At 44.4% G+C, this 20,667-nt stretch overlaps 1 protein-coding gene across 7 annotated transcripts in view; it reads left to right on the top strand.

Moving 5' to 3' along the window:
• The window catches only part of CMIP (c-Maf inducing protein), a 258,040-nt gene that overhangs the window by 226,551 nt on the left and 10,822 nt on the right, over window positions 1-20,667 (top strand). For all 7 annotated transcript variants that reach the window (XM_061594214.1, XM_061594211.1, XM_061594213.1 and 4 more), the window contains 7 exons: window positions 4,113-4,178; window positions 8,674-8,700; window positions 9,760-9,808; window positions 13,646-13,753; window positions 15,821-15,937; window positions 18,295-18,435; window positions 20,068-20,115. In XM_061594214.1, the coding sequence (XP_061450198.1) occupies window positions 4,113-4,178; window positions 8,674-8,700; window positions 9,760-9,808; window positions 13,646-13,753; window positions 15,821-15,937; window positions 18,295-18,435; window positions 20,068-20,115 (556 nt within the window). The remainder of the gene's footprint in view (window positions 1-4,112; window positions 4,179-8,673; window positions 8,701-9,759; window positions 9,809-13,645; window positions 13,754-15,820; window positions 15,938-18,294; window positions 18,436-20,067; window positions 20,116-20,667) is intronic.

The raw sequence follows: 20,667 nt of genomic DNA, 5'->3' as shown, positions 1-20,667 counted from the left end.
GATTGTGCACTGCAGACAACAAGGTGCACAGATTGAGGAGGAGGGTTAGTGCTTTTAGGCCTTGGGATGATCATCAGAACTGATGGCTTGTTTAGTGTGCACTTGGAGCATGAAAGTGGAGCAGAAGACAGATCAGTGCATGCACACACACACACAAACACACCTGCCCCTCCTGCAAGCATCTGCAGGTGTGCATGCATACAGGCACGTGGGGGGGGAAGTCCTCAACTGCCACAGTGTCTGGGGAGAGAGAGATTGGGGGAAGCAGAGTGTAGGTGGAAGAAAGGAGGGACACTGGCACGCACACTTAGCCTCAGAAATGGAGGTGAGCAAGTCCTGTGCTTCCTCAATGCTTCTTGGCTCTTTCTGGGCTGAAGGTGAAATCTAGATGGCCTCGCAAATAAGAATAATTTTTAAAAGGAGATGTCGGCAAAGCAGGAGCCAAGAAAGCCAGGCAGGCTGGCTGCCAGGAAGGAAGGGGGAAAGCAGCCTTTCCTTGCAGCCTTGCTTCTTTTGGTTCATGAAAAGCCCGCTCCTCTCATTCTTAGTAAGGGCATCATCAGCGGTGGCAGTGCGAGGAGACAGGAGTCTGCGATAGTAATCCCCTCTTCTTCCTGGTAGCTCCACCCTCAGCCTCCTTCAGCATCTGCCACATGTTTTATAGGCAGATGCCTGCCCTTGGCGTACCTGAAAGACACTCTGCCGCTTCAGCAAAAGTCCTCCCTTCTTGTTTGAGGCAAGGGGGAGGTGTCATCTGCAATGGCAGTAGGAAGCAGACAGCATCCAGGGAGTGAAGACTTTTTAAAATAAACTAATAAATAATTCATTTCTTTGCTGTTCATTGCCCCCCCCCAGATTACTTTGCAGCTCCTGAGCAGTTCCAGTAGATCTCTGAATGACAAGATTTGCATAGGTATCCATCATGGGCCATGGAAAATTGTGTCAAACCCCCCAGAATTCTGTGTCTTATCTGTCTGTCAGTCTCCTGCCCTTCCTCCCAGTAGGAGCCAGGGCGGCAAATAAAACACTAAAAATACTCTAAAACATCTTCTGTATCTTCTATATCTTTCCACCCCACATTGCTACCCTAGCTTGTGCCTGTTATTTTGGCTATTTTCTTGCTGGTTTTATATTGATTGTTTTTTGTTTTCGCTTACCTTTTAGCCGCGTGTTGATTGCAATTAATTGGCATGACATTGTTAGCTGTGCACTGCTTTCAAAGCATAGTAATTGAAAGTGGTATCTAAATAATCTGAATAAATAAACAGGCTAGCTGCACAAAAAAGAGTCCTTAACCAAGCTGCAATCTGATTTCTTTCATGGAAAAGAAAGGCCTACGTGGGGGGTGGGGGTGGCGACTGCTTAGGTCTTCTTTCAGCTTGGCCCTGCCTTCTCTGCATTCCCCTATAGGTCAGCCCCATGTCCAAATACCCTGGATGCATTCTCCAATATTATGTTTATTAGGGTTGCCCCTGGTTGCTAATATGTTTTGGGATTGTTTCGGCTCTACGTGATCTGCAGGGCAGATTTTCACTTGAACCGAAAGATGAGACTAGGAACAGCGGGAAAGGCCTCTGGTGGTGTCTTATGGGACAATGGCAGCAGTGGGCCCAAGGCAATATATATGTATGTGTGCGTGCGCGTGCATGCAGCTTAGGCAGAGGCTTATTTAATTTGCTGAGGTTAGCAAGAGTTGCAGACTGACTCCCTGCAGATTTGAAGCTGGGAAAAAGAGAACTGACCAGGGGTGTTATGCGGCAGCTCGGGGAGTCTGTGTGTCTTGAGCTCCCTGTCACCCTGCCGGCCACAAGCTTTCCACGGACTTGGCAGATAGGGTTGCACAGTCAGAAATGCACAGCTACTAGTTTGTTTGTGGGGTTTTGCTTTGCTGTGCATGATTGGGGATTTTAAGGAGAAACCCCTTCTGTGCACCCCTAACCAATAGACTTCCAAGGCGGGGAGAAGTACTCAGCTAGCCTGTTGATTGCTGTTGATTGATGCCTTCTATGTCAATGGTGAGCCAACCTTAATTTCTGAAATAAGAGGTGCTGGAACTCAACGCCTTATGAATGTTAACCCTATTTGCACTGGGAACATGGGAACAGATACCTTGAAGAGGGCAAACTCTTTCTTCGTTTAGTTGAATATTGGCTGTTCCAGCCTTCGCCACCCTGGTGCCCTCCATATGTTTTGGGCTGCAGCTCCCATCAGCTCCAGCCAGCAAGGATCAGCTCTCCTTGCACGTAAAACATTCTGGTTGTGTTTGTCTCTCCCAGCCTTCCCCAAATTGGTGATCTCCAGGTGTTTGGGGCTGCAATTCACATCACTCTTGAACATAGGCTGTGCTGGCAGTTGCAGCCCAAAACATCTGGAGCGCACCAGCGTGGCACGGGGTCTATCCTGACTGGCAGCAGTTCTCCAGGATCTCAGACAAAGAGAACAAGGTCTTTTGCCCCCCCCTGCTACCTGAGACTTTTTAAACTGGAGATGCTGCAGATTGAACCTGGGATCTTCTGCATGCAAAGCACATGCTCTACCGCTGAAAGGCCTCTCCCTTCTGCTTAATCTGCGGTGGTGGTTTAAATAATTATACAGCCACGAGAGTGGCTGTATACTATAGTCAGCAGGGATTTTTCACGTTCTGCCATGTTAAATTATTAATATTTATTTAAGGTATTCGGGTTGTATTCAGCTAAGTCCTACTTAGAGCAGACTCATTGAAATTAATGAACCTAATTTAGTCATGTCTATTAAGTTCAATGAGTCTGTTCTGAGCAGGACTAGCATTAAATACCACCCTCTATATTTATTCAATAAAATATTTATTGAAAAATATATTAATACTGTGCTTTCGGCCTAACAAGGTGGTCAGTGGTTTATAAGCAAAGAAAATAACCCAGTTTAAACAATGAACAAAATTTCAACTGAGCATTAAAGCTTTTCATTAAAACAGAGCATTGGAACAATCAAGAAAAGCAGAGTTAAAACATTCAGTCTCAAATCAAAAACCATTAAAAGCAAAGCAGAATTAAAAAAAAAATCAGTGTGATATTTGAATCTGAAACATGGATCCAGCTGAAATTACCTTGGATCACTCTTTTAAATGCTGATTTATAGGTGGTAATGATTGTCACCTCCCAATTTTCCATTGAAAATGTACTCAGGACAGGTTACATCATAGCCTGGTTCTCATGATATGCTAAGCCAGACTTTACAAGTCACAAGTGGCGGGAGCTCTGTTGCACTTGGGTCCTGCTTGTATGCCCCCTGTGGGCACCTGTTTAGCTACTCTGAGAAGAGAATGCTGGACTAAATGGGCCACTGGCCTGATCCAGCAGGCTCTTCTTACATTCTTATCAGTGTGCCGGTTCCTGGAGAAGAACCAGCAGCTGTTTTGCTCTTCCCCTGCCCTTTTTAATTTTATTTTCTTTATTAAATTTATATCCCAGCCTTCTTCCAAAAGAGGAACCACTTTTGCCGCCACATTGAGCTAAAGTTTGGCTTAGGATGTTGTCCAACTCGGGGATTGCAGTAAAGTTCTTGCCTCGCTAACCACAAGCAAATAGGGCAAACTTCACTTACAAAGCTGCAACATAGACCGTGCGGCCAGTACTAGGTTGCCCTTTGTTGTGGAATTTACATCAGTGCCCATTTCAAAAACTGTGTGCGTGTGAGCAACTATAATCAGATCTATGATCATCTTCCATCATATCATTTTATAAGACAGGGATAAATCATGCACGCAAGTTGTGCGTCCAAGTTATGCAATGGTCTACAAATGTGATTTTACAAATGGAACACAGAAAATGGAACAAACTGGTGAAATTCTAACAAATGAAGGTGATTGCCAAAAACATTCTTTACCGGGAAGGGGATTTAGTCTAGGGCAGAGGTGGCCAGCCTGTGGTCCTCCAGATGCTGCTGAACTACAGCTCCCTTCATCCCTGAGCACTAGCCATGCTGGTTGGGGCTGATGAGAATCCAGCCTTAGGTGGATCTCGTTCACATCTACTGTGGTGGATGTCCCTACCTATCTGATAAATGAACAGCTGATAAATGAACAGTGGATACTACACTGTGTCCAGGGATAATAGCACTTTTTCTCATTTCAGATCAGGCTATGATGATTGGAGACCAGCTCTCGCCAGTCTGCTTCAACCCATCCCATTCCCCAAAGAGTAAGTTCACAGCAGCTAAGTGCATATTGATCTCTTCCTGCGGCAGAATTTTTAAGAAATCTTAGTCAGATCTTACGGCTACCCTGAAGACGTTGGGTAGAAGATTCGAAAAAGGCTTGTTTTTAAATGTTGCAACATATGCCAGGGACTTTTCCAAAACTCAAGGAGCCAAAATATCCAGTGAGGACCTGGCACAAGTTTTGGGACAGAAAACCTGGACTTGAGGTGACACTTCAGCTGCGGCACCAGCTTCACCATAGGGCTGAACCAAAACATCTAGTTGCAAAATATTTAGAAAGAGAGCATTCCTCAGATACACTCTGAGCTCACCTTAAGCCCTCAGACACACCGAGCGAATCAAACACGGTCTGATGTGCTTCTCCCTGCTGACTCTGCTGCTCACTTCAGCAGACTCCTCTGACTATGGGGCACTTTGTTGGCTTTCCCTTGTCAGCGGTGGAGGAGGAGGAGTCAGTCACGAGCAGGTCAGAGAGGCAGCGCTAGCAACTGATGGAACTGTCAGAGAAGGACAAAACTTAAGGCAGCCTTCTCCAGTTTGGGCCCTCCAGCAGTCTGGACAACAACTTTCATCAGCCCTAGCCAGCACAGCTGTACTGGCTAGGGCTGATGGGAGTTTATTATTTATTTATTTATTTATTGCATTTGTATACCGCCCCAGAGCCGAAGCTCTCTGGGCGGTTTACAGCAACTAAAAACATCAAAAACAAACATACAAATTTAAAACACATCTTTTAAAAACAATTTAAAAAACGCATGCTAAAATGCCTGGGAGAAGAGGAAAGTCTTGACCTGGCGCTGAAAAGATAATAGTGATGGTGCCAGGCACACCTCGTCAGGAAGATCATTCCATAATTTGGGGGTCACCACTGAGAAGGCCCTCTCCCTTGTTGCCACCCTCCCAGCTTCCCTCGGAGTAGGCACCCGGAGGAGGGCCTTTGATGTTGAGTTGTTGTCCAAATTAGCTGGAGGGGCCAGATTGGAGAAGTCTGGCTTGAAGGCTTCAGCCACTCTTCAGTTCACTGGTGCGCTTGACAATCCAGGTTAGAAGACTAGCTTCGGATGCATTGGAAGAACACACTCAAGTTTTTTCTCATATCTTACCTTCAGCCTAAGTCCAGAAAAGCAGCCCCCACTGGTTACTTTCTCTACCCAGTGAAAGGATGGGAAGGCCAGATCATGTTTGCTCAAGACTCCTGCTGGGCTGAGATTACTTCCCAGAGAGTACATGTGAAGAGGCTTGCTGGATCAAGCAAAGGCTCAGCCTGCCAGCATCCCTTTCTCCCAGTGCCTATGGGAAGCCCGCAAGCCGGACCTGAGTGCGGCCGCACTCTCCCCAGTTGTGACTCCCGGCAACTGGTGTTCAGAGACACGTTCTCTTCGACAGTGGAGGTAGAACACAACCTCATCCTCTGTGCGTTTGTCTAATCCTCTTTTTCAAGCCATCCAAGTTGGTGTGGATTGGTACATCTTGTAAGAAGAACCAAAATGATCAAGGGGATGGGGCAACTCCCCTGTGAGGAAAGGCTGCAGCATTTGGGGCTCTGTAGTTTAGAGAAAAGGCGGGTAAGAGGTGACATGATATAAAATTATGCATGGCATGGAGAAAATTGATACAGAAAAGTTTGTCTCCCTCCCTTATAACACTAGAACTTGTGGACATCCAATGAAGCTGAATGGTGGAAGATTCAAGACAGACAAAGTATTCCACGTAGCATAGTTAAACTACAGAATCCACTCCCAAAGGAGGCAGTGACGGCCACCAACTTTGATGGCTTTAATAGAGGATTAGACAAATACATAGAGGATAAGGCTATCAATGGCTACTAGCCACGACGGCTATGCTCTGACTCCCTTGTCAGAGGCAGTATGCTCCTGAAGTTGCTGGAACCTACAGGAGGGGGAGAGTGCTGTTGTGTTCACTTCCTGCTTGTGGGCTTCCTGTGGTCATCTGGTTGGCCACTGTGAGAACAGGATGCTGGACTAGAGGGGCCATGGGCCCAATCCAGCATGGCTCTTCTTATGTCCTTAAGTGAACAAGATCAGTTGTGTCATAGGTTCAAAAGGCAAAACAAGTGATTGTGCCAGCAAGCATAATGGGATAGAGGTGGTCCATTGAAAAATAAATAAATATCAAAAAACACACGTTCCATAAGCAGTGTTGGGATGTGACGGAAGAGTTGCCGATGGCATCCCTCTGGAACCTATTAATGACACCACTGTTTATGAAATGCAATTCCCAGAGAGTGAACATTACAGCCTGTAATTGTCCAATTTGCCAGCTTATCGCATCCCTCAGTGGCTGGGCGCTTTGGAAGGCCTTGCTTTCGCAAACAGTGCGCTTTGGAATGGCTGGGGAGATGCAACAACACCTGGTATCATTTTACCTGAGTAGGTTTTTCTAGCAAAGAGCCCTGGGGCAGATTGCAGATTGGCATCATGATGCAGTGCAGTCTGTGAGAGTGACCATTAATTGCTTTGCTAATGTGTCACGCTAATTAGATGCGACCATGCCTTAATTGCAGTGCAATTAATGAATACACCTGGGAAGGGGGATGGAGTAGAAAATCCTGTTTACAAGTGTGCAACTTCTGTCACCGGACCCTGAAACTTTCCATTTGCTTCTTTGATGGCAGAATTTCCCTATAGATTAATTTTGGTTTTGGCTTTTCATCTGGCAGCAGTTACTTTTTTTTTTTTTTTATCATGGAAGGCCTAAATGTGTTAAATATTGCTTTGGCCTGCTAGCAACCAGTGTGGTGTAGTGGTCTGACTGTTGGTCTAGGACCTGGAAGATCAGGGTTCAAATCCTCATCCAGCCATGAAGCTCACTGGATGACTTTGAGGCAGTCACTGCCTCTTAGCCTAACCTGCCTCACAGGGCTGTTGTGAGGATAAAATGAGAAGGGGGAGAACCATGTAGGTCAGCTTGAGCTCCTTGGAGAAAAGGTAGGATATGAAACCTGGCTGCTTCCCAGATCTGTCTCCATCCTTAGGTGAATCACACAGCCCTTTTGCTAGGTGGAAAGCAGGAATAAAGAGAAACTAGGCAAACCTTGCAAGGCTTCTTTAAGGCCATCATCTGCAAACCAATTCTGTATGAAAGGGATAGGGCTGTGCACAATCAGATCAAGGGGGCACCCTTGGAAAGCCAGGTGTGCCTTTTCTGTTCCCGAGTCCTCTTTTTGAAGCAATGTCTCTCACATTGTCGGAACTCAGAATATAGGTTGCCTAAACTAGAGGTGAGTTGAATAAAAACCAAAGAAGAACCCTTCTGGATCAGGCCAGTGGCCATCTAGTCCAGCATCATGTTCTCATGGTGGCTGACCAGATACCTATGGGAAGCCCAAAAGAGAGCAAGAGTGTTCCCCTCTCCTGTGGTTTCGAGCAACTGGTATTCAGAAGCATACTGCCTGCAACAGCAGAGCCATCAGGGTTAGTAGAATATTCTCCAGGGTTGGTTTTCATGTAGAAACGTGCACTTTGTGGGACAGACGTTTTCCCCAAAGAATATGTAGATCGTGCCTATATTATATTTTTTTGGCCCCATTCAGCAGCAGTGTCACAGGGAAAGGAATGGGATGCATGAGAACCCCCACGCACACACACACACTTTTATTAGGCCCAGCACATTTCAAACCAAATTGTTCTTCAGTCATTCTTCACTCTTGAATGACAAGTGACATCAAACTACTATTACAACACATTTTTTGAAATGTTGCAGCAGTTGCTTCTCAGACACCCAAAGTTTTCCTCCTTTCCTTTCCCTGCATGGGTTATCCCACCCAATCAGGGATCCCAGTATGATGTTGCAACAGTACATAAGAGAATGATGTGAAGGCATATCACATAGCTGAGGGAGCTTGGATCTGGTTGCTGCCTGGAAGTAGGAACCCACATGAACTTCACCTTGTGTTCCATCATGGGAGAAAGGCAGGATAAAAGTGTGATTAATACACTCATCAAAATGGAGGGTTCTCTTATTAGGTGTTTTTATCTCCCCATATCTTAATTTATTGGCTCTCCCCAACCCTTTGTGTTTTGTAAATACTTTGTGCCTTCTCTGTCCTGGTGCTTCCAGATGTTGTGGACTACAACTCCCATCAGCCCCAGCCAGCATGGGTACCAGGTTAGCGAAGGCTGCATTATTGTATGTGTTCATGCAATGTAGACTAGAGTCACATCCACACCATACATTTAAAGCACATTACATGCACGTGGCTTCCTCCAAAGAATCCTGGGAACTGTAGTTTACCCATCACAGAGCTACAAATTCCAGAACCCTTAACAAACTACAATTCCCAGGATCTTTGGGGGAAGCCATGTGCGTTAATTGTACATTAAATGTGTGTTGTGGATGTGGACGTATGGTGTGGATGTAACTCTATAGGCTTATTGAATCCATTCTCTTGGGGAGAAGAAGTTCCATGAAAAAAAGGAAGGGAACCATTAATAATTTCCTGTGTCTAATTTTCAGGGCTCTTGCACATGAGAAGTTCACAAAGTAAGTGTTTGTTTGCTTACAGCTATTTCCTGTGGTAGAAATAAGCCAGATCTAAAGAAAGGCTAATGTCTCTGAGTTCTTCCACTCCTTTAGCACTGATGTTTTGAAAGCTGTTGATAGAGTTAGAATTCTAGCACTTAGAGCCCCCCCTCCCCACGCAAACCAATCATAAACACACAAGGAAGCAGAGGAAAACCTGCTGCTGTTGGGGAAATTGCTTCTGGGCTAGTCAACATGAAAACAGTTTTCTGTTAAACCTCCTCTCATGAGGTACACTATTACAGTCACTTATTTCATCATGACAAGCTGTGCCTCTTTAGACCACTGCTGTGGGACAATGCATGCTTGAATTCCCCCACCCTGTTGTTGTTGTTGTTTTAAAAAAATCTCCCTGCATATGGAAACCTAGCAGCTCAGCAAGAGATGTTCTAGCCTAGTCCTTTAAGATGAAGTGCTACTTTCCTGCATACAAGGATAATTTTTTACGTGGTAGGCCAGGAGCAGTCAAATATGCAACCCCCCTACCTGCAGTCTGAAGTAGTACAGTCCTAGCATGTCTGCATCATGTGGTTATTCTGATTTCGCTCTGAGGCTAGCAGTGCATCTTCTGCCTGATTCAATGTTACCTATAAGATAGGGGTGGGGAACCTGTGACCCTTCAGATGTTGTTGGACTATACCTTCCACCATCCCTGACCTTTGGCCATGCTGCCTGGGGCTGATGGGAGTTGGGAGTCCAGCAGCATCTTCCTTACCCCTGCTGAAAGACCTGCAGGCAGAACAATTGGGGTACTTTCTAGTACTTGAATTGTTTAAGATGGATTGCCTGTGGGCTGTCACAAAGCCCCATCCTAGTCTATAAGCGCCACCTTGGCAACTCTTTAAGACCTCATAATTCCCTTCTGTGAAATGTTTTCTCCGCTTGCTTTCCTGCACACTCTCCAAAAGAGGGGCATCAATCACTTGAAAGTGTAGCCAAAATGAAATGCGACAGCTGTGTAAATTTTGGAACCTGCCGACAGCCATTCATCTTTGTGCTTTTATCTTTCGCCCTTTCAAGGGAGCTGAAGTACGTCATTCAAAGATTTGCAGAAGATCCAAGACAAGAAGTGAGTTCCCTTTCCAGCATGACGTTCAAAGGGGCAGGGAGTGTTTCTTGTCAGAAAGTTCTAGCTTTAAGTCGTTTGAGTTCCAAAGCATGTCACGCCACACTCTGCTTCTCTGCCTCAAGTTGGTCCCCAGAACACTTGGGGACTTTATGTATATGTATGTATGTGTTTATTTGATTTATATCCCGCCCTTTCTTCCAGTAGGAGCCCAGGGCAGCAGACAAAAGCACTAAACACTTTTTAAAACATCATAAAAACAGACTTTAAAATATATTAAAACACAACAACCATTAAAAGCATATTAAAACAAAACATCTTTAAAAACATTTTTAAAAAAGCTTTAAAAATATTAAAAAGACAGTTTAAAAATATATTAAAAAGCAATTCCAACACAGATGCAGACTGGGATAAGGTCTCTACTTAAAAGGCTTGTTGAAAGAGAAAGGTCTTCACTAGGCGCCAAAAAGATAACAGAGATGGTGCCTGTCTAATATTTAAGGGGAGGGAATTCCAAAGGATTGGTGCCACTATACTAAAGGTCCGTTTCCTATGTTGTACGGAACGGACCTCCTGATAAGATGATATCTGCAAGAGGCCCTCACATGCAGACCACAGTGATCAACTGGGTATATAAGGGATAAGACATAAGATTGCTTTATTATGAATGGCTCCTTGCCTCCTACATAAACATGCCCCCCAGCCTGGATGTCTGAGGTCTGTTGTTGATGTCACTGCAGCGGAGGATACTGCAACTGGCGTGAATTGATTTCCTGTAGAAATGAAAAGCCACAAATAAATAAACAGAAACATTGGAACCTTTGTGTTATGACACGTCTAGCAAAACACCCATCATGACAATAGATGGGGTGTGATACTGGTGTGGTCTGTATATTGTAGGAGCACCCTGAGCAGGGTGTAGGGGCGCATGAGGGTAAAGGATGCCACAAGCTTGCTGAAGCTGAGCAGGTCTGGGTCTGGCCAGTGTGTGGAGACCTGGAAGCTCCCTCATATGCCATCTTGAGTTCCATTGCAGATGGAAGTGCACCAAATAAATAAACAAGTAAACCATTCACTTATGGAAGAGAATGGAGAAGGGCATGCTGCAACGATGCCATTGGAACAGAGGCTCCCCCCCCCAGTAAGAACATAAGAACATAAGAAGAGCCTGCTGGATCAGGCCAGTGGCCCATCTAGTCCAGCATCCTGTTCTCACAGTGGCCAACCAGGTGCCTGGGGGAAGCCCGCAAGCAGGACCCGAGTGCAAGAACACTCTCCCCTCCTGAGGCTTCCGGCAACTGGTTTTCAGAAGCATGCTGCCTCTGACTAGGGTGGCAGAGCACAGCCATCACGGCTAGTAGCCATTGATAGCCCTGTCCTCCATGAATTTGTCTAATCTTCTTTTAAAGCCGTCCAAGCTGTTGGCCATTACTGCATCTTGTGGGAGCAAATTCCATAGTTTAACTATGCGCTGAGTAAAGAAGTACTTCCTTTTGTCTGTCCTGAATCTTCCAACATTCAGCTTCTTTGAATGTCCACGAGTTCTAGTATTATGGGAGAGGGAGAAGAACTTTTCTCTATCCACTTTCTCAATGCCATGCATAATTTTATACACTTCTATCATGTCTCCTCTGACCCGCCTTTTCTCTAAACTAAAAAGCCCCAAATGCTGCAACCTTTCCTCGTAAGGGAGTCGCTCCATCCCCTTGATCATTCTGGTTGCCCTCTTCTGAACCTTTTCCAACTCTAGAATATCCTTTTTGCGATGAGGCGACCAGAACTGTACACAGTATTCCAAATGCGGCCGCACCATAGATTTATACAACGGCATTATGATATTGGCTGTTTTATTTTCAATACCTTTCCTAATTATTGCTAGCATGGAATTTGCCTTTTTCACAGCTGCCGCACACTGGGTCGACATTTTCATCGTGCTGTCCACTACAACCCCGGGGTCTCTCTCCTGGTCGGTCACCGCCAGTTCAGACCCCATGAGCGTATATGTGAAATTAAGATTTTTTGCTCCAATATGCATAATTTTACACTTGTTTATATTGAATTGCATTTGCCATTTTTCTGCCCATTCACTCAGTTTGGAGAGGTCTTTTTGGAGCTCTTCGCAATCCCTTTTTGTTTTAACAACCCTGAACAATTTAGTGTCATCAGCAAACTTGGCCACTTCACTGCTCACTCCTAATTCTAGGTCATTAATGAACAAGTTGAAAAGTACAGGTCCCAATACCGATCCTTGAGGAACTCCACTTTCTACAGCCCTCCATTGGGAGAACTGTCCGTTTATTCCTACTCTCTGCTTTCTGCTTCTTAACCAATTTCTTATCCACAAGAGGACCTCTCCTCTTATTCCATGACTGCTAAGCTTCCTCAGAAGCCTTTGGTGAGGTACTATCATTTGGTGAGTGTTCTATCCCAGCTGGTGATATCACTCAGATGAGGATCTGACCAAGCAGGGGGATAGGATTCTAAGGGCAAGAGTTCAGGTTCCAGGCAAGCAAAGCAAAGTTCAGATTCCGGTTAGGCAGGGAAAACTGTGTCCCTGTAGATGTCGTTGGGGTCCAACTCCCATCGCCAGTGGTCAGAGATGATGAGAGTTGTAGTTCCCCATCTCTTTCCTGAAGAGAGAAGGCTAGATCCAGAGTTCCTTGATACCCGGAGGTGTTCCATGATGTGTACACTGAATAAGGAAATGTATACTATACCACGAGTGTGATGTACCATGTCCCCTGTTGAGAATGGGCGGGGAACCTTCCGCCCTCCAGATGTTATTGGATTCTAACTCCCAACAGCCGCAGCCAGGATGGCCAATGGTCAGGGATGGTGAGAGTTGTAGTCCCAACAGCATCTGGAGGTAGACAATTTCCCCAACCTTGCAGTAAGGCAAGGCAAGTTTTGAACTCCAGCTAGCACCCTGGATAGCTCTTTGTGGCACTCAGGCCTGACATTCATACAAGAAGGCTCACATGTTTCTTCAGCAGCAGACAACCTCAGGCTGAGACCTAAACAGGACTTTGGCTCAGTCTTAGTGGTTGGCTCTGCCTCCATTGGGAGCATGGCTTCAGTCCAGGCCAGAGTCCTTGGATGGTGGTGCAGCCTGTCTGGGGCCAACAATGGGATCCTGACACAGAGACAACTCCAGGAAATCAGGGTCAGCATTGATGGCAATTTCTTTTAAGTTCATAGCCTCATCCCCCAAACCTGGGGAAGCTAATCCTGAGGGCATGCCCCCCACCACTCCAGGTGATCCCAGTGTCTGGAACAAGGGTCAGTTTTGCACCCTCTTAACTGTGCCCCATGTTGCAACCACAGATTTCTATTCTTTTCATGCTTGCAGTTTGTCACTAAAGCACCAAGTTGGGAGCAAGGCAAAGCTCCTGCATAATTCTGATTTTGTTTCATGGTATGAATTGGCCACCTCTCAAATGTAAAAGGGAAATCCTCTCTTGCATCTGATGAAGTGGACTTTAGTTAACAAATGTTTATGCCACAATAAATTTGCTTGTCTTGAAGGTGCCCCTTGGGCTCTTAGGAACATAGAAAGCTGCCTTATGCTGAGTCAGATCATTGGTCCGTCTGGCTCAGTATTGTCTACACTGACTGGCAGCATCTCTCCATTGTTTCAGTTAGGGAGCATCCTCAACTCTACCTGGAGATGTTGGGGATTGAACCTGGGACCTTCTACATGCAAAGCAGATGCTTCACCATTGAGCTGTGGCTCTTCCTCTCTGTTGTTGTTGTTTTATTGACTTTCTTCTCTGTGGAATGGTGGAGAGTTGATGCTGCGGAGGTCCTCGCCTCCTCATTGTCTGTGCATTTGCTTGGCAGGTCCACTCGTGTTTGCTGAGTGTGCGAGCTGGCAAGGATGGCTGGTTCCAGCTCTACAGCCCTGGTGGTGTGGCATGCGATGACGACGGAGAGTTGTTTGCCAGTATGGTACGTGCCGGCCATAACTCTAAAGTCTTGCAAAAACTAGGGATGGGCCAGATGTTAGAGTATTCAGAAGTTTGGCCCAAATGTTGTATGCCACCAATGGGGGATCACCATGATGTAGCATTGTTGTAGCATTGTTTTGGAGACTCAAACATTGTGGCCAGTGGTGCGAAGGACTCAGGAAGAGTGCTGGTGAGTTTTTGCAGGCACACATGCACACACACACATAATTCACTCCACTCCTCTGAAAATAGCCAAAATGCCTCCTCCCAAATATGCAGCCTGTAAATGGATCTGTAAAGATGGGAGAATGCCATTTTGCTACTACAGCTCTAGCTGAAACACTCCATTGTTGGTAGCAACGTAGATATTTGTAATTCCTTCGGCCAAATATGTGCCTTACGAGCATCTTATATCTTACTATTACTCTGCATCAGGGTTGACTGACTAGATGTGAAGCCCTTCCTTCTATATACAATGCCCCTACCCTTTTTTTTTTTTTTGCAAAACCCAGATCATTTTTTTGGACTTGCAAGTCCAGTCCTGGGAGAGTTTACAACCATGGGTAAGAGAAGGCGATGTGTATGTGGGAGTCCCCATGTGTGAATTCCAGTGTGCGTTCATTCCAGCTCTTTGGGTCCATTTGCTGGTTTTTCCCACCCTTTCCCAGAGAATTGACTTTGGGACCAGGGCTCTGTCTCATGCAGGCGGGTACACTGTTCATGTTGGGGAAAAGTGAATGACCAAATGGGAAATTATTTGAATGAAGGATCCCTGATCCTAGGAGACTAAACCTCTACAGGAAGTGGTTGGGACAGGAGCACATAAGCTCAGTATGTGCTCTTGATCCGGAGGCAATCCCAGGGCAGGGTTGAAAGGCATACTGCCCCAAGAGGCCCAAGAGGCATCAGTTTTGCAATCCAGTCACTGTCCAGAGTAAAACTTCCTCTCGGGATATGCTGATGTGTTCTTGGATTAATCTCAGCCCTGTTGGGAGTTCAGCCTTGTGTTTAACAACTTGCCTGATTGCCATAGGCGAACAGGAATTCCATGCAGGCAAATGAAATGGGGTGATGGGAGGAGGAGCAAATCGCTCTTGCGACAACTCATGTGGTTTCTGGGCTAGTCATGAAAGAAGAAGACTGTGTTTCCATGTGGGCTCAAGAGGATGATGACGTTCCCCTGCTTCTGAGGTCTGCAATGTAGGCTACTAGCTTTGTTGCAGTTTCTAAAAGCGGATCCTGTGAGCCCTTATGGTTACCAAGAGACATATACTTCAAGTTTGGAAGGAGAAACACCCACCGTCCTTTGCTCAAGGGTTTGAAGATCTCCCTGCCCTTTCTACATTTGGATGTGTATCTTACAATTGTTAATCTCTGTTCGGATAAATGGACTGCATATGTTTATATATATATATATATATATATATATATATATATATGTATATATGTATATATATATATGTATATATATATATATATATATGTATATATATATAGCATTGATGGATTATTCTTTTTGTGAGCTGACCATGTTTCTTTTTTCTTTCTGTTAGATTAGCAATTAAAATATATATTTAAAAGTGTGCAGGTTACTTAATCTTGTTGGCTTATTTACGTGGCTGATTTAAGGAGTGCATTTATTTTTATTATATATATATTTGTACACCGCTATTTCATTCTTTAAAAAAAAAATCAAAGCACTTTACAACAAACAAAAACCCCATGCAGTAAAAACTATTAAAAATACAGTAAAAACAAAGGTCAACTATTGCAAAAAGATCTCTTGATTGCCTTGTATAAGCTTGGTCGAACAGAAAGGTTTTCACCAGGCATTTAAAGGTTAAAACAGAAGGTGTCTGCTGAATCTCTGTTGGCAGAGCATTCCAGAGAACTGGCCAGTGACACAGAAGGCTCAATTTGTTGATGTTAAATGAGCCTTGCCAACTCGGGATGACCAACTCTGTTCCTGCTGATGATCTCAGTGAACGAGCTGGGATGTGAAGCTGACATTGCTCTTCCTTCATGCCTGCACCTCTAACCTGAATCTCTCTCTCTCTTGCTGTCACAGGTTCACATTTTAATGGGCTCCTGTTATAAGACGAAGAAGTTCCTGCTTTCACTGGCTGAGAACAAACTTGGGCCCTGCATGCTGCTAGCTTTGAGGGGCAACCAGACCATGGTGGAGGTAATGCATCGAATAAGACGGATCCTTTCTATTTGTTGAACTAGGTGGTGCCAAACCCATAAATTTCTCACACGGCCCGGAATCTACAACCCAGATGTTTCATTCCAGCATTCGTTTGGTTATTTGGCTTGGAATGCCTTTTACCAATTTCAGTTGGTAAGACAGCGATGGCGTTCCTGGATTGGGATAGCTTGACCACAGTTGCCCGTGCATTGGTAACCTCACAGTTGGATTACCACAATACACTCTAAGTGGGGCTACCCTTGAGCTTGGTCCAGAGTGCCAGCTAATGCAGAACATGGCGGCTAGGTTGCTTGTGGGGCAAACTATGGAATTAGCACTGGGTGCCAATCTGCTACTGGGCCAAGGTTTTGGTACTAACATATGAGGCCCTCTACAGCTCAGGACCAGGTTACTTGAGAGACCCCCCTAATCCCTTATATACCCATTAGGTCACTGCGAAGCTCTCCTGCAAATTCCAAAGATATCAGAAGCCAGCGCTGCACAGTATCTCTGAGCAAGGCTTTCAGTGGGGTTGCCCCTGTTCTATGGTATAGAATTCTTGTTGGGGTACGACAGACACCTACTGTCTGCACTTTCTGGAAACTATTTATTTTTATTGAATATATATCTCACTTTCCTCCCGAAGGAGCCCAGGGTGGCAAACATAAAAAAAGACTTAACAAAAAAATGAAAAAGAGAAAAGTGTACTAAAAGAGTTAAAAACATTCCAAAACCAAATTACAGTTAAAAGCACTCTAAAACACAGTTAAAAACATTCTTTCTTCAGTGATCTTCAGGTTGCCAGAAACAGTCCCCTTCAGCCATCAAATGCCTGGGTAAACAGGAATGCTTTCAGATACCTCCTGAATGTCACTAGCGTTGGAGACAGCATCACACAAATAGGGAGCCACCACTGAAAAGGCCGGCACAGGTCAGCATCAACCGGGTAATGCTCAGTGGTGGCACCTTCCAACAGAAGAACCCGAGAAAGTAATTGTTCTCAGACAGGATTAGGCACAATGATTTCTCAGCCCCTGCATGTGACTACAGTCTGTCTTTGTCAGCTTGCTGCCCCTAGCAATTCCTATCAGCCCCAACCAGCATGGGTAATGGTCAGGGATGATGAGCGTTAAATATCTGGAGGGCACCAGGTTGGGGGAAACTGTCCTATGGAACACCTCTTCTGTGGTTCTGCTTCTTGCAATATGTACATGCATCATTTCAAAACAAAGGAAGGGTGCTTTGTTTTCCTTCAGAATAGTTAAGTCTATTCTTGTGTAAATGTGTGTAGATTTAATTGGTTATTTAATCAAATAAAACTCATAGGATTGACAGTGCAATTGCATATTTACTCAGAAGTTAAGTCCCATTGTGTCCAGTGGGGCTCAACCTCTAATAAATTTCAGATTGCACCCTAAATGTCTTTCATTGGGTGACAGCTCTACTGATTTGTCAGAGGGAGGAGGGAATGGATGAAGGACTGAATAATGCTTTTGAGCACTCAGAGCCAGCATAATGTAATGGACAGAATGTTAGAGATGAACTAAGGAGTCCTAGAGATGTAAAATTTCCAGAAATTTTGAAGCCATGGGCGAAATCATTTTTTTTTGGGGGGGGGGGTGGAAATTTTGTAAAACGTGAAAAATGCAATATTAGCACTTTTTACAGATTGAAAGTCACTTTTTTACTTCAGGAACATAAAATGTAATTATGTACAAGTTGGTTTGGTGTGAAGTTATCACATTTGGTATATTAAAAGTACATTTTATTCAAACTATTATTACAGATTGAATTTACTTTTTTAAATTTTTACTTTTTTTCTCGCAAATGGAGCTATAAGCTCCTGAACTGAAAGGAACACCTGAACTGTAAGGAACCTCTTTTGTTTTGCCAGTTGATGAGGAGCAGGCAAAAAATATTGTTTTAAAAAACAGAAGAAACCATCAACATTAATAACAAAGAAAATTATGTCTTCGCTAGTCCTCTGTAGTGTCAAGCAGACATAAAGCATCCATTCCCATAAAAAGAACTGAGAAAAAGAGGGGGGAACAAGATTCAATGAAACATTTTAGTCACCATGGTAAAATAAAACATTCCATAATCCATTTTTTCTTCATTTGTTTTCAAGTTTTTTGGGGGAAAAACAAAGGCTTGGGGAAAAAACATTTTTTCTGAATTTTTCTGGTTTTTTTCTGGGCCTTCACATCTCTAAGAAGTCCTGGATTCAAATCTCCATCAACCAATGAAGCTTGCTAAGCTAGTAAAAAAAGAAAAGAAAAGGTGAGTGCACTGCTATCAAAATATCTCCAGTGAATAAGCTGCAAAGCAAATGTTGTTTATGTTTCCTCTTTCAGATTCTTTGCCTGATGCTTGAATATAACATCATCGACAACAAGGACACCCAGCTTCAGATCATCTCAACCCTCGAGAGCACCGATGTGGGGAAAAAAATGTATGAGCAGCTGTGTGACAGACAGAGGGAGTTGAAAGAGCTGGTGAGTCTTTGGTTTGGCAGTCCTGTCGCAGCTCAAAAGCAGGGACCAGAGGAGATTCAGACGGGCCCCAAGGCACAGCTGACATTTTAAGATGGGCTTCCAGATTGGATTATTGCAATGTGCTTTTCATGGGGCTACCCTTGAAGGCGACCCAGAAACGTCAGCTGGTCCAAACTGCAGTGGCTAAATTACTGGCTGGGGTCCATTTAGATCTGGTATAACCCCCGTTTCAAAGCAGCTGCATTGGTTGCCAGTTTGTTTCTGGGCCCAACTCTGTGTTGGAATTGCTTTTTAAGAGGTTTTAAAGCTTTTTTTAAAATATGTTTTTAAAGATGTTTTGTTTTAATATATTTTAATGTCTGTTTTTATGATGTTTTAGTGTTTTTGTTTGCCACCTTGGGCCCCTACTTGGAGGAAGGGCAGCATATAAATTTAATAAATACATACATACATAAATAACTCAATCACTCACTCACTCAAGGGGCTCCTGTTAGTGTTTAAAGCCCTAAACAACTCAGGCCTCAAATATCTGAAAGACAGACTCAGAAGTTCAGGAGTATTGCTGGCCTGGGAGAGGGCATTCTCTGTGGCAGCCCCTAACCTGTGGAACTCCCTCCCCACAGAGGTGCATCTGACAACCTCAGTGTATAGTTTTTAGTGAATGATGAAGATGCACCTCTTTACCCTGGCTTTTGACACCTGAGATGTATATTTGTAGGAGCCCCCCTATTTTTTGTGATGTTTGTGATTTTAATCATTTTAATCATTTTAATTTAAAGTTGTTTTAATCATTTTAATGATGTATTTCACTGTTGTAAACTGCTCCAGAACCTCAAGGTTAAGGATGGGTAGTTAGTTAGTTATAAAGAAGAAGAAAAAGAAAAAGAAGAGGAGTACTTTGGATGTGCTTTGGGTTAGTTCTCCAAAGGTCACATCTGTGTGGAAATGTATAGCCCTCTTGAGTTAGCACTTTAACAGTCCTCACATCCCAAAGGAAAGTGTACAGGTCTTTTTATTTATTTTGGAGTGTTTATACCCTGCTTACCAAGCAATATTCTCGAGGCAGCCTTCACTGTGTTTAAAACACAATGAAACAGCAACAGCCTGTTATGCAAGAAACAGCCTGCTATAGAGAATGTGTCGCTAAAACAACGTGCTAAATTTCCACACATTTTGAGATTTTTAGACAGCATCCTGCAGTGTGTACAGTTCAGGAAGAGCTCTGAACATGCCTGATCTCTGGTACTCTGGGAAGGGATCAGAACAACGGCCAGCCCCAGCAGCCCACCACATGCAGTGTCCTTCTATAGACAGCTAGAGAACAGGAGGCTGGGGGTTCAGACGCAGATCCTGATGGAGGATATCTAGTACAATCAGGAGTTGGGAACTGGCGGCCCTTAGGCCTGCCAGGCCTCAAAATCCAACCCCCTGCATTCTCCTTAGGCTTCATCCCTTCCCTCTCATTGGCTCACCAACTCCAACTGAGGTGTACTGCCTCTGGACATGGAATACCAAAAGATCCTTCCCTCCCCTGCCACCTGAGGCCGTTTTACCTGGAGAGAAGGGAATTTGAAACCCGGGCATCCTGCAGACAAGGCACTTGCAGTACAAAATGTGTTTGTTCTTTTGCAGCAAAGGAAAGGCGGTCCTACCAGGTTGACACTGCCATCAAAATCCACAGTGAGTTATCTTTCCCTTTTAATTCTTTTTAATTATAGTGATATAACAAGCATGCTGGAAAAACATTTCTTCCCTCCTCCCCGTTTCCCACCATTCCTGACCATTGGCCCTGCATGCTGGAGCTGTTGGGAGCTGTAGTCCAACAGCATCTGACGGACATTGTGTTGGCTACCCCTGTCATATATTGGTTATTGGAGAGCAGTGAACTTTACATCAAGCCAGAGCTGGATTATCCATTAGCCAAGTAAGCTGCGGAGTGGAGTTCTAGATTGGGGGTTCCCAAACTGTGGCTCATGGACCACAAGTGGTCCACGAGCTTCATTCAGGTGGTCCGCGGCACGTCTGTGGGTCTGTGGTTGAAGACGGGAGACGGCACATCCATCACAGTAAATATCTATATTGATTTTTAGTTGTATTTTAATCGCTTCTGTTATTCCTTATATTGCATTTTATTTATGGAATACAACAAAATAGGTAAGAAATAAAAGACGCAATAAAAATACAATGAAAAACCTTGCAGCATATAGCAGAGTGCATCACAGTTGCTACAAC

Source organism: Rhineura floridana, chromosome 13 (genome assembly GCF_030035675.1).
Source record: "Rhineura floridana isolate rRhiFlo1 chromosome 13, rRhiFlo1.hap2, whole genome shotgun sequence".
NCBI lineage: Eukaryota > Metazoa > Chordata > Lepidosauria > Squamata > Rhineuridae > Rhineura > Rhineura floridana.
The sequence above is the reverse complement of the archived record's forward strand: the minus strand, read 5'-3'. Positions and strand labels throughout refer to the sequence as shown.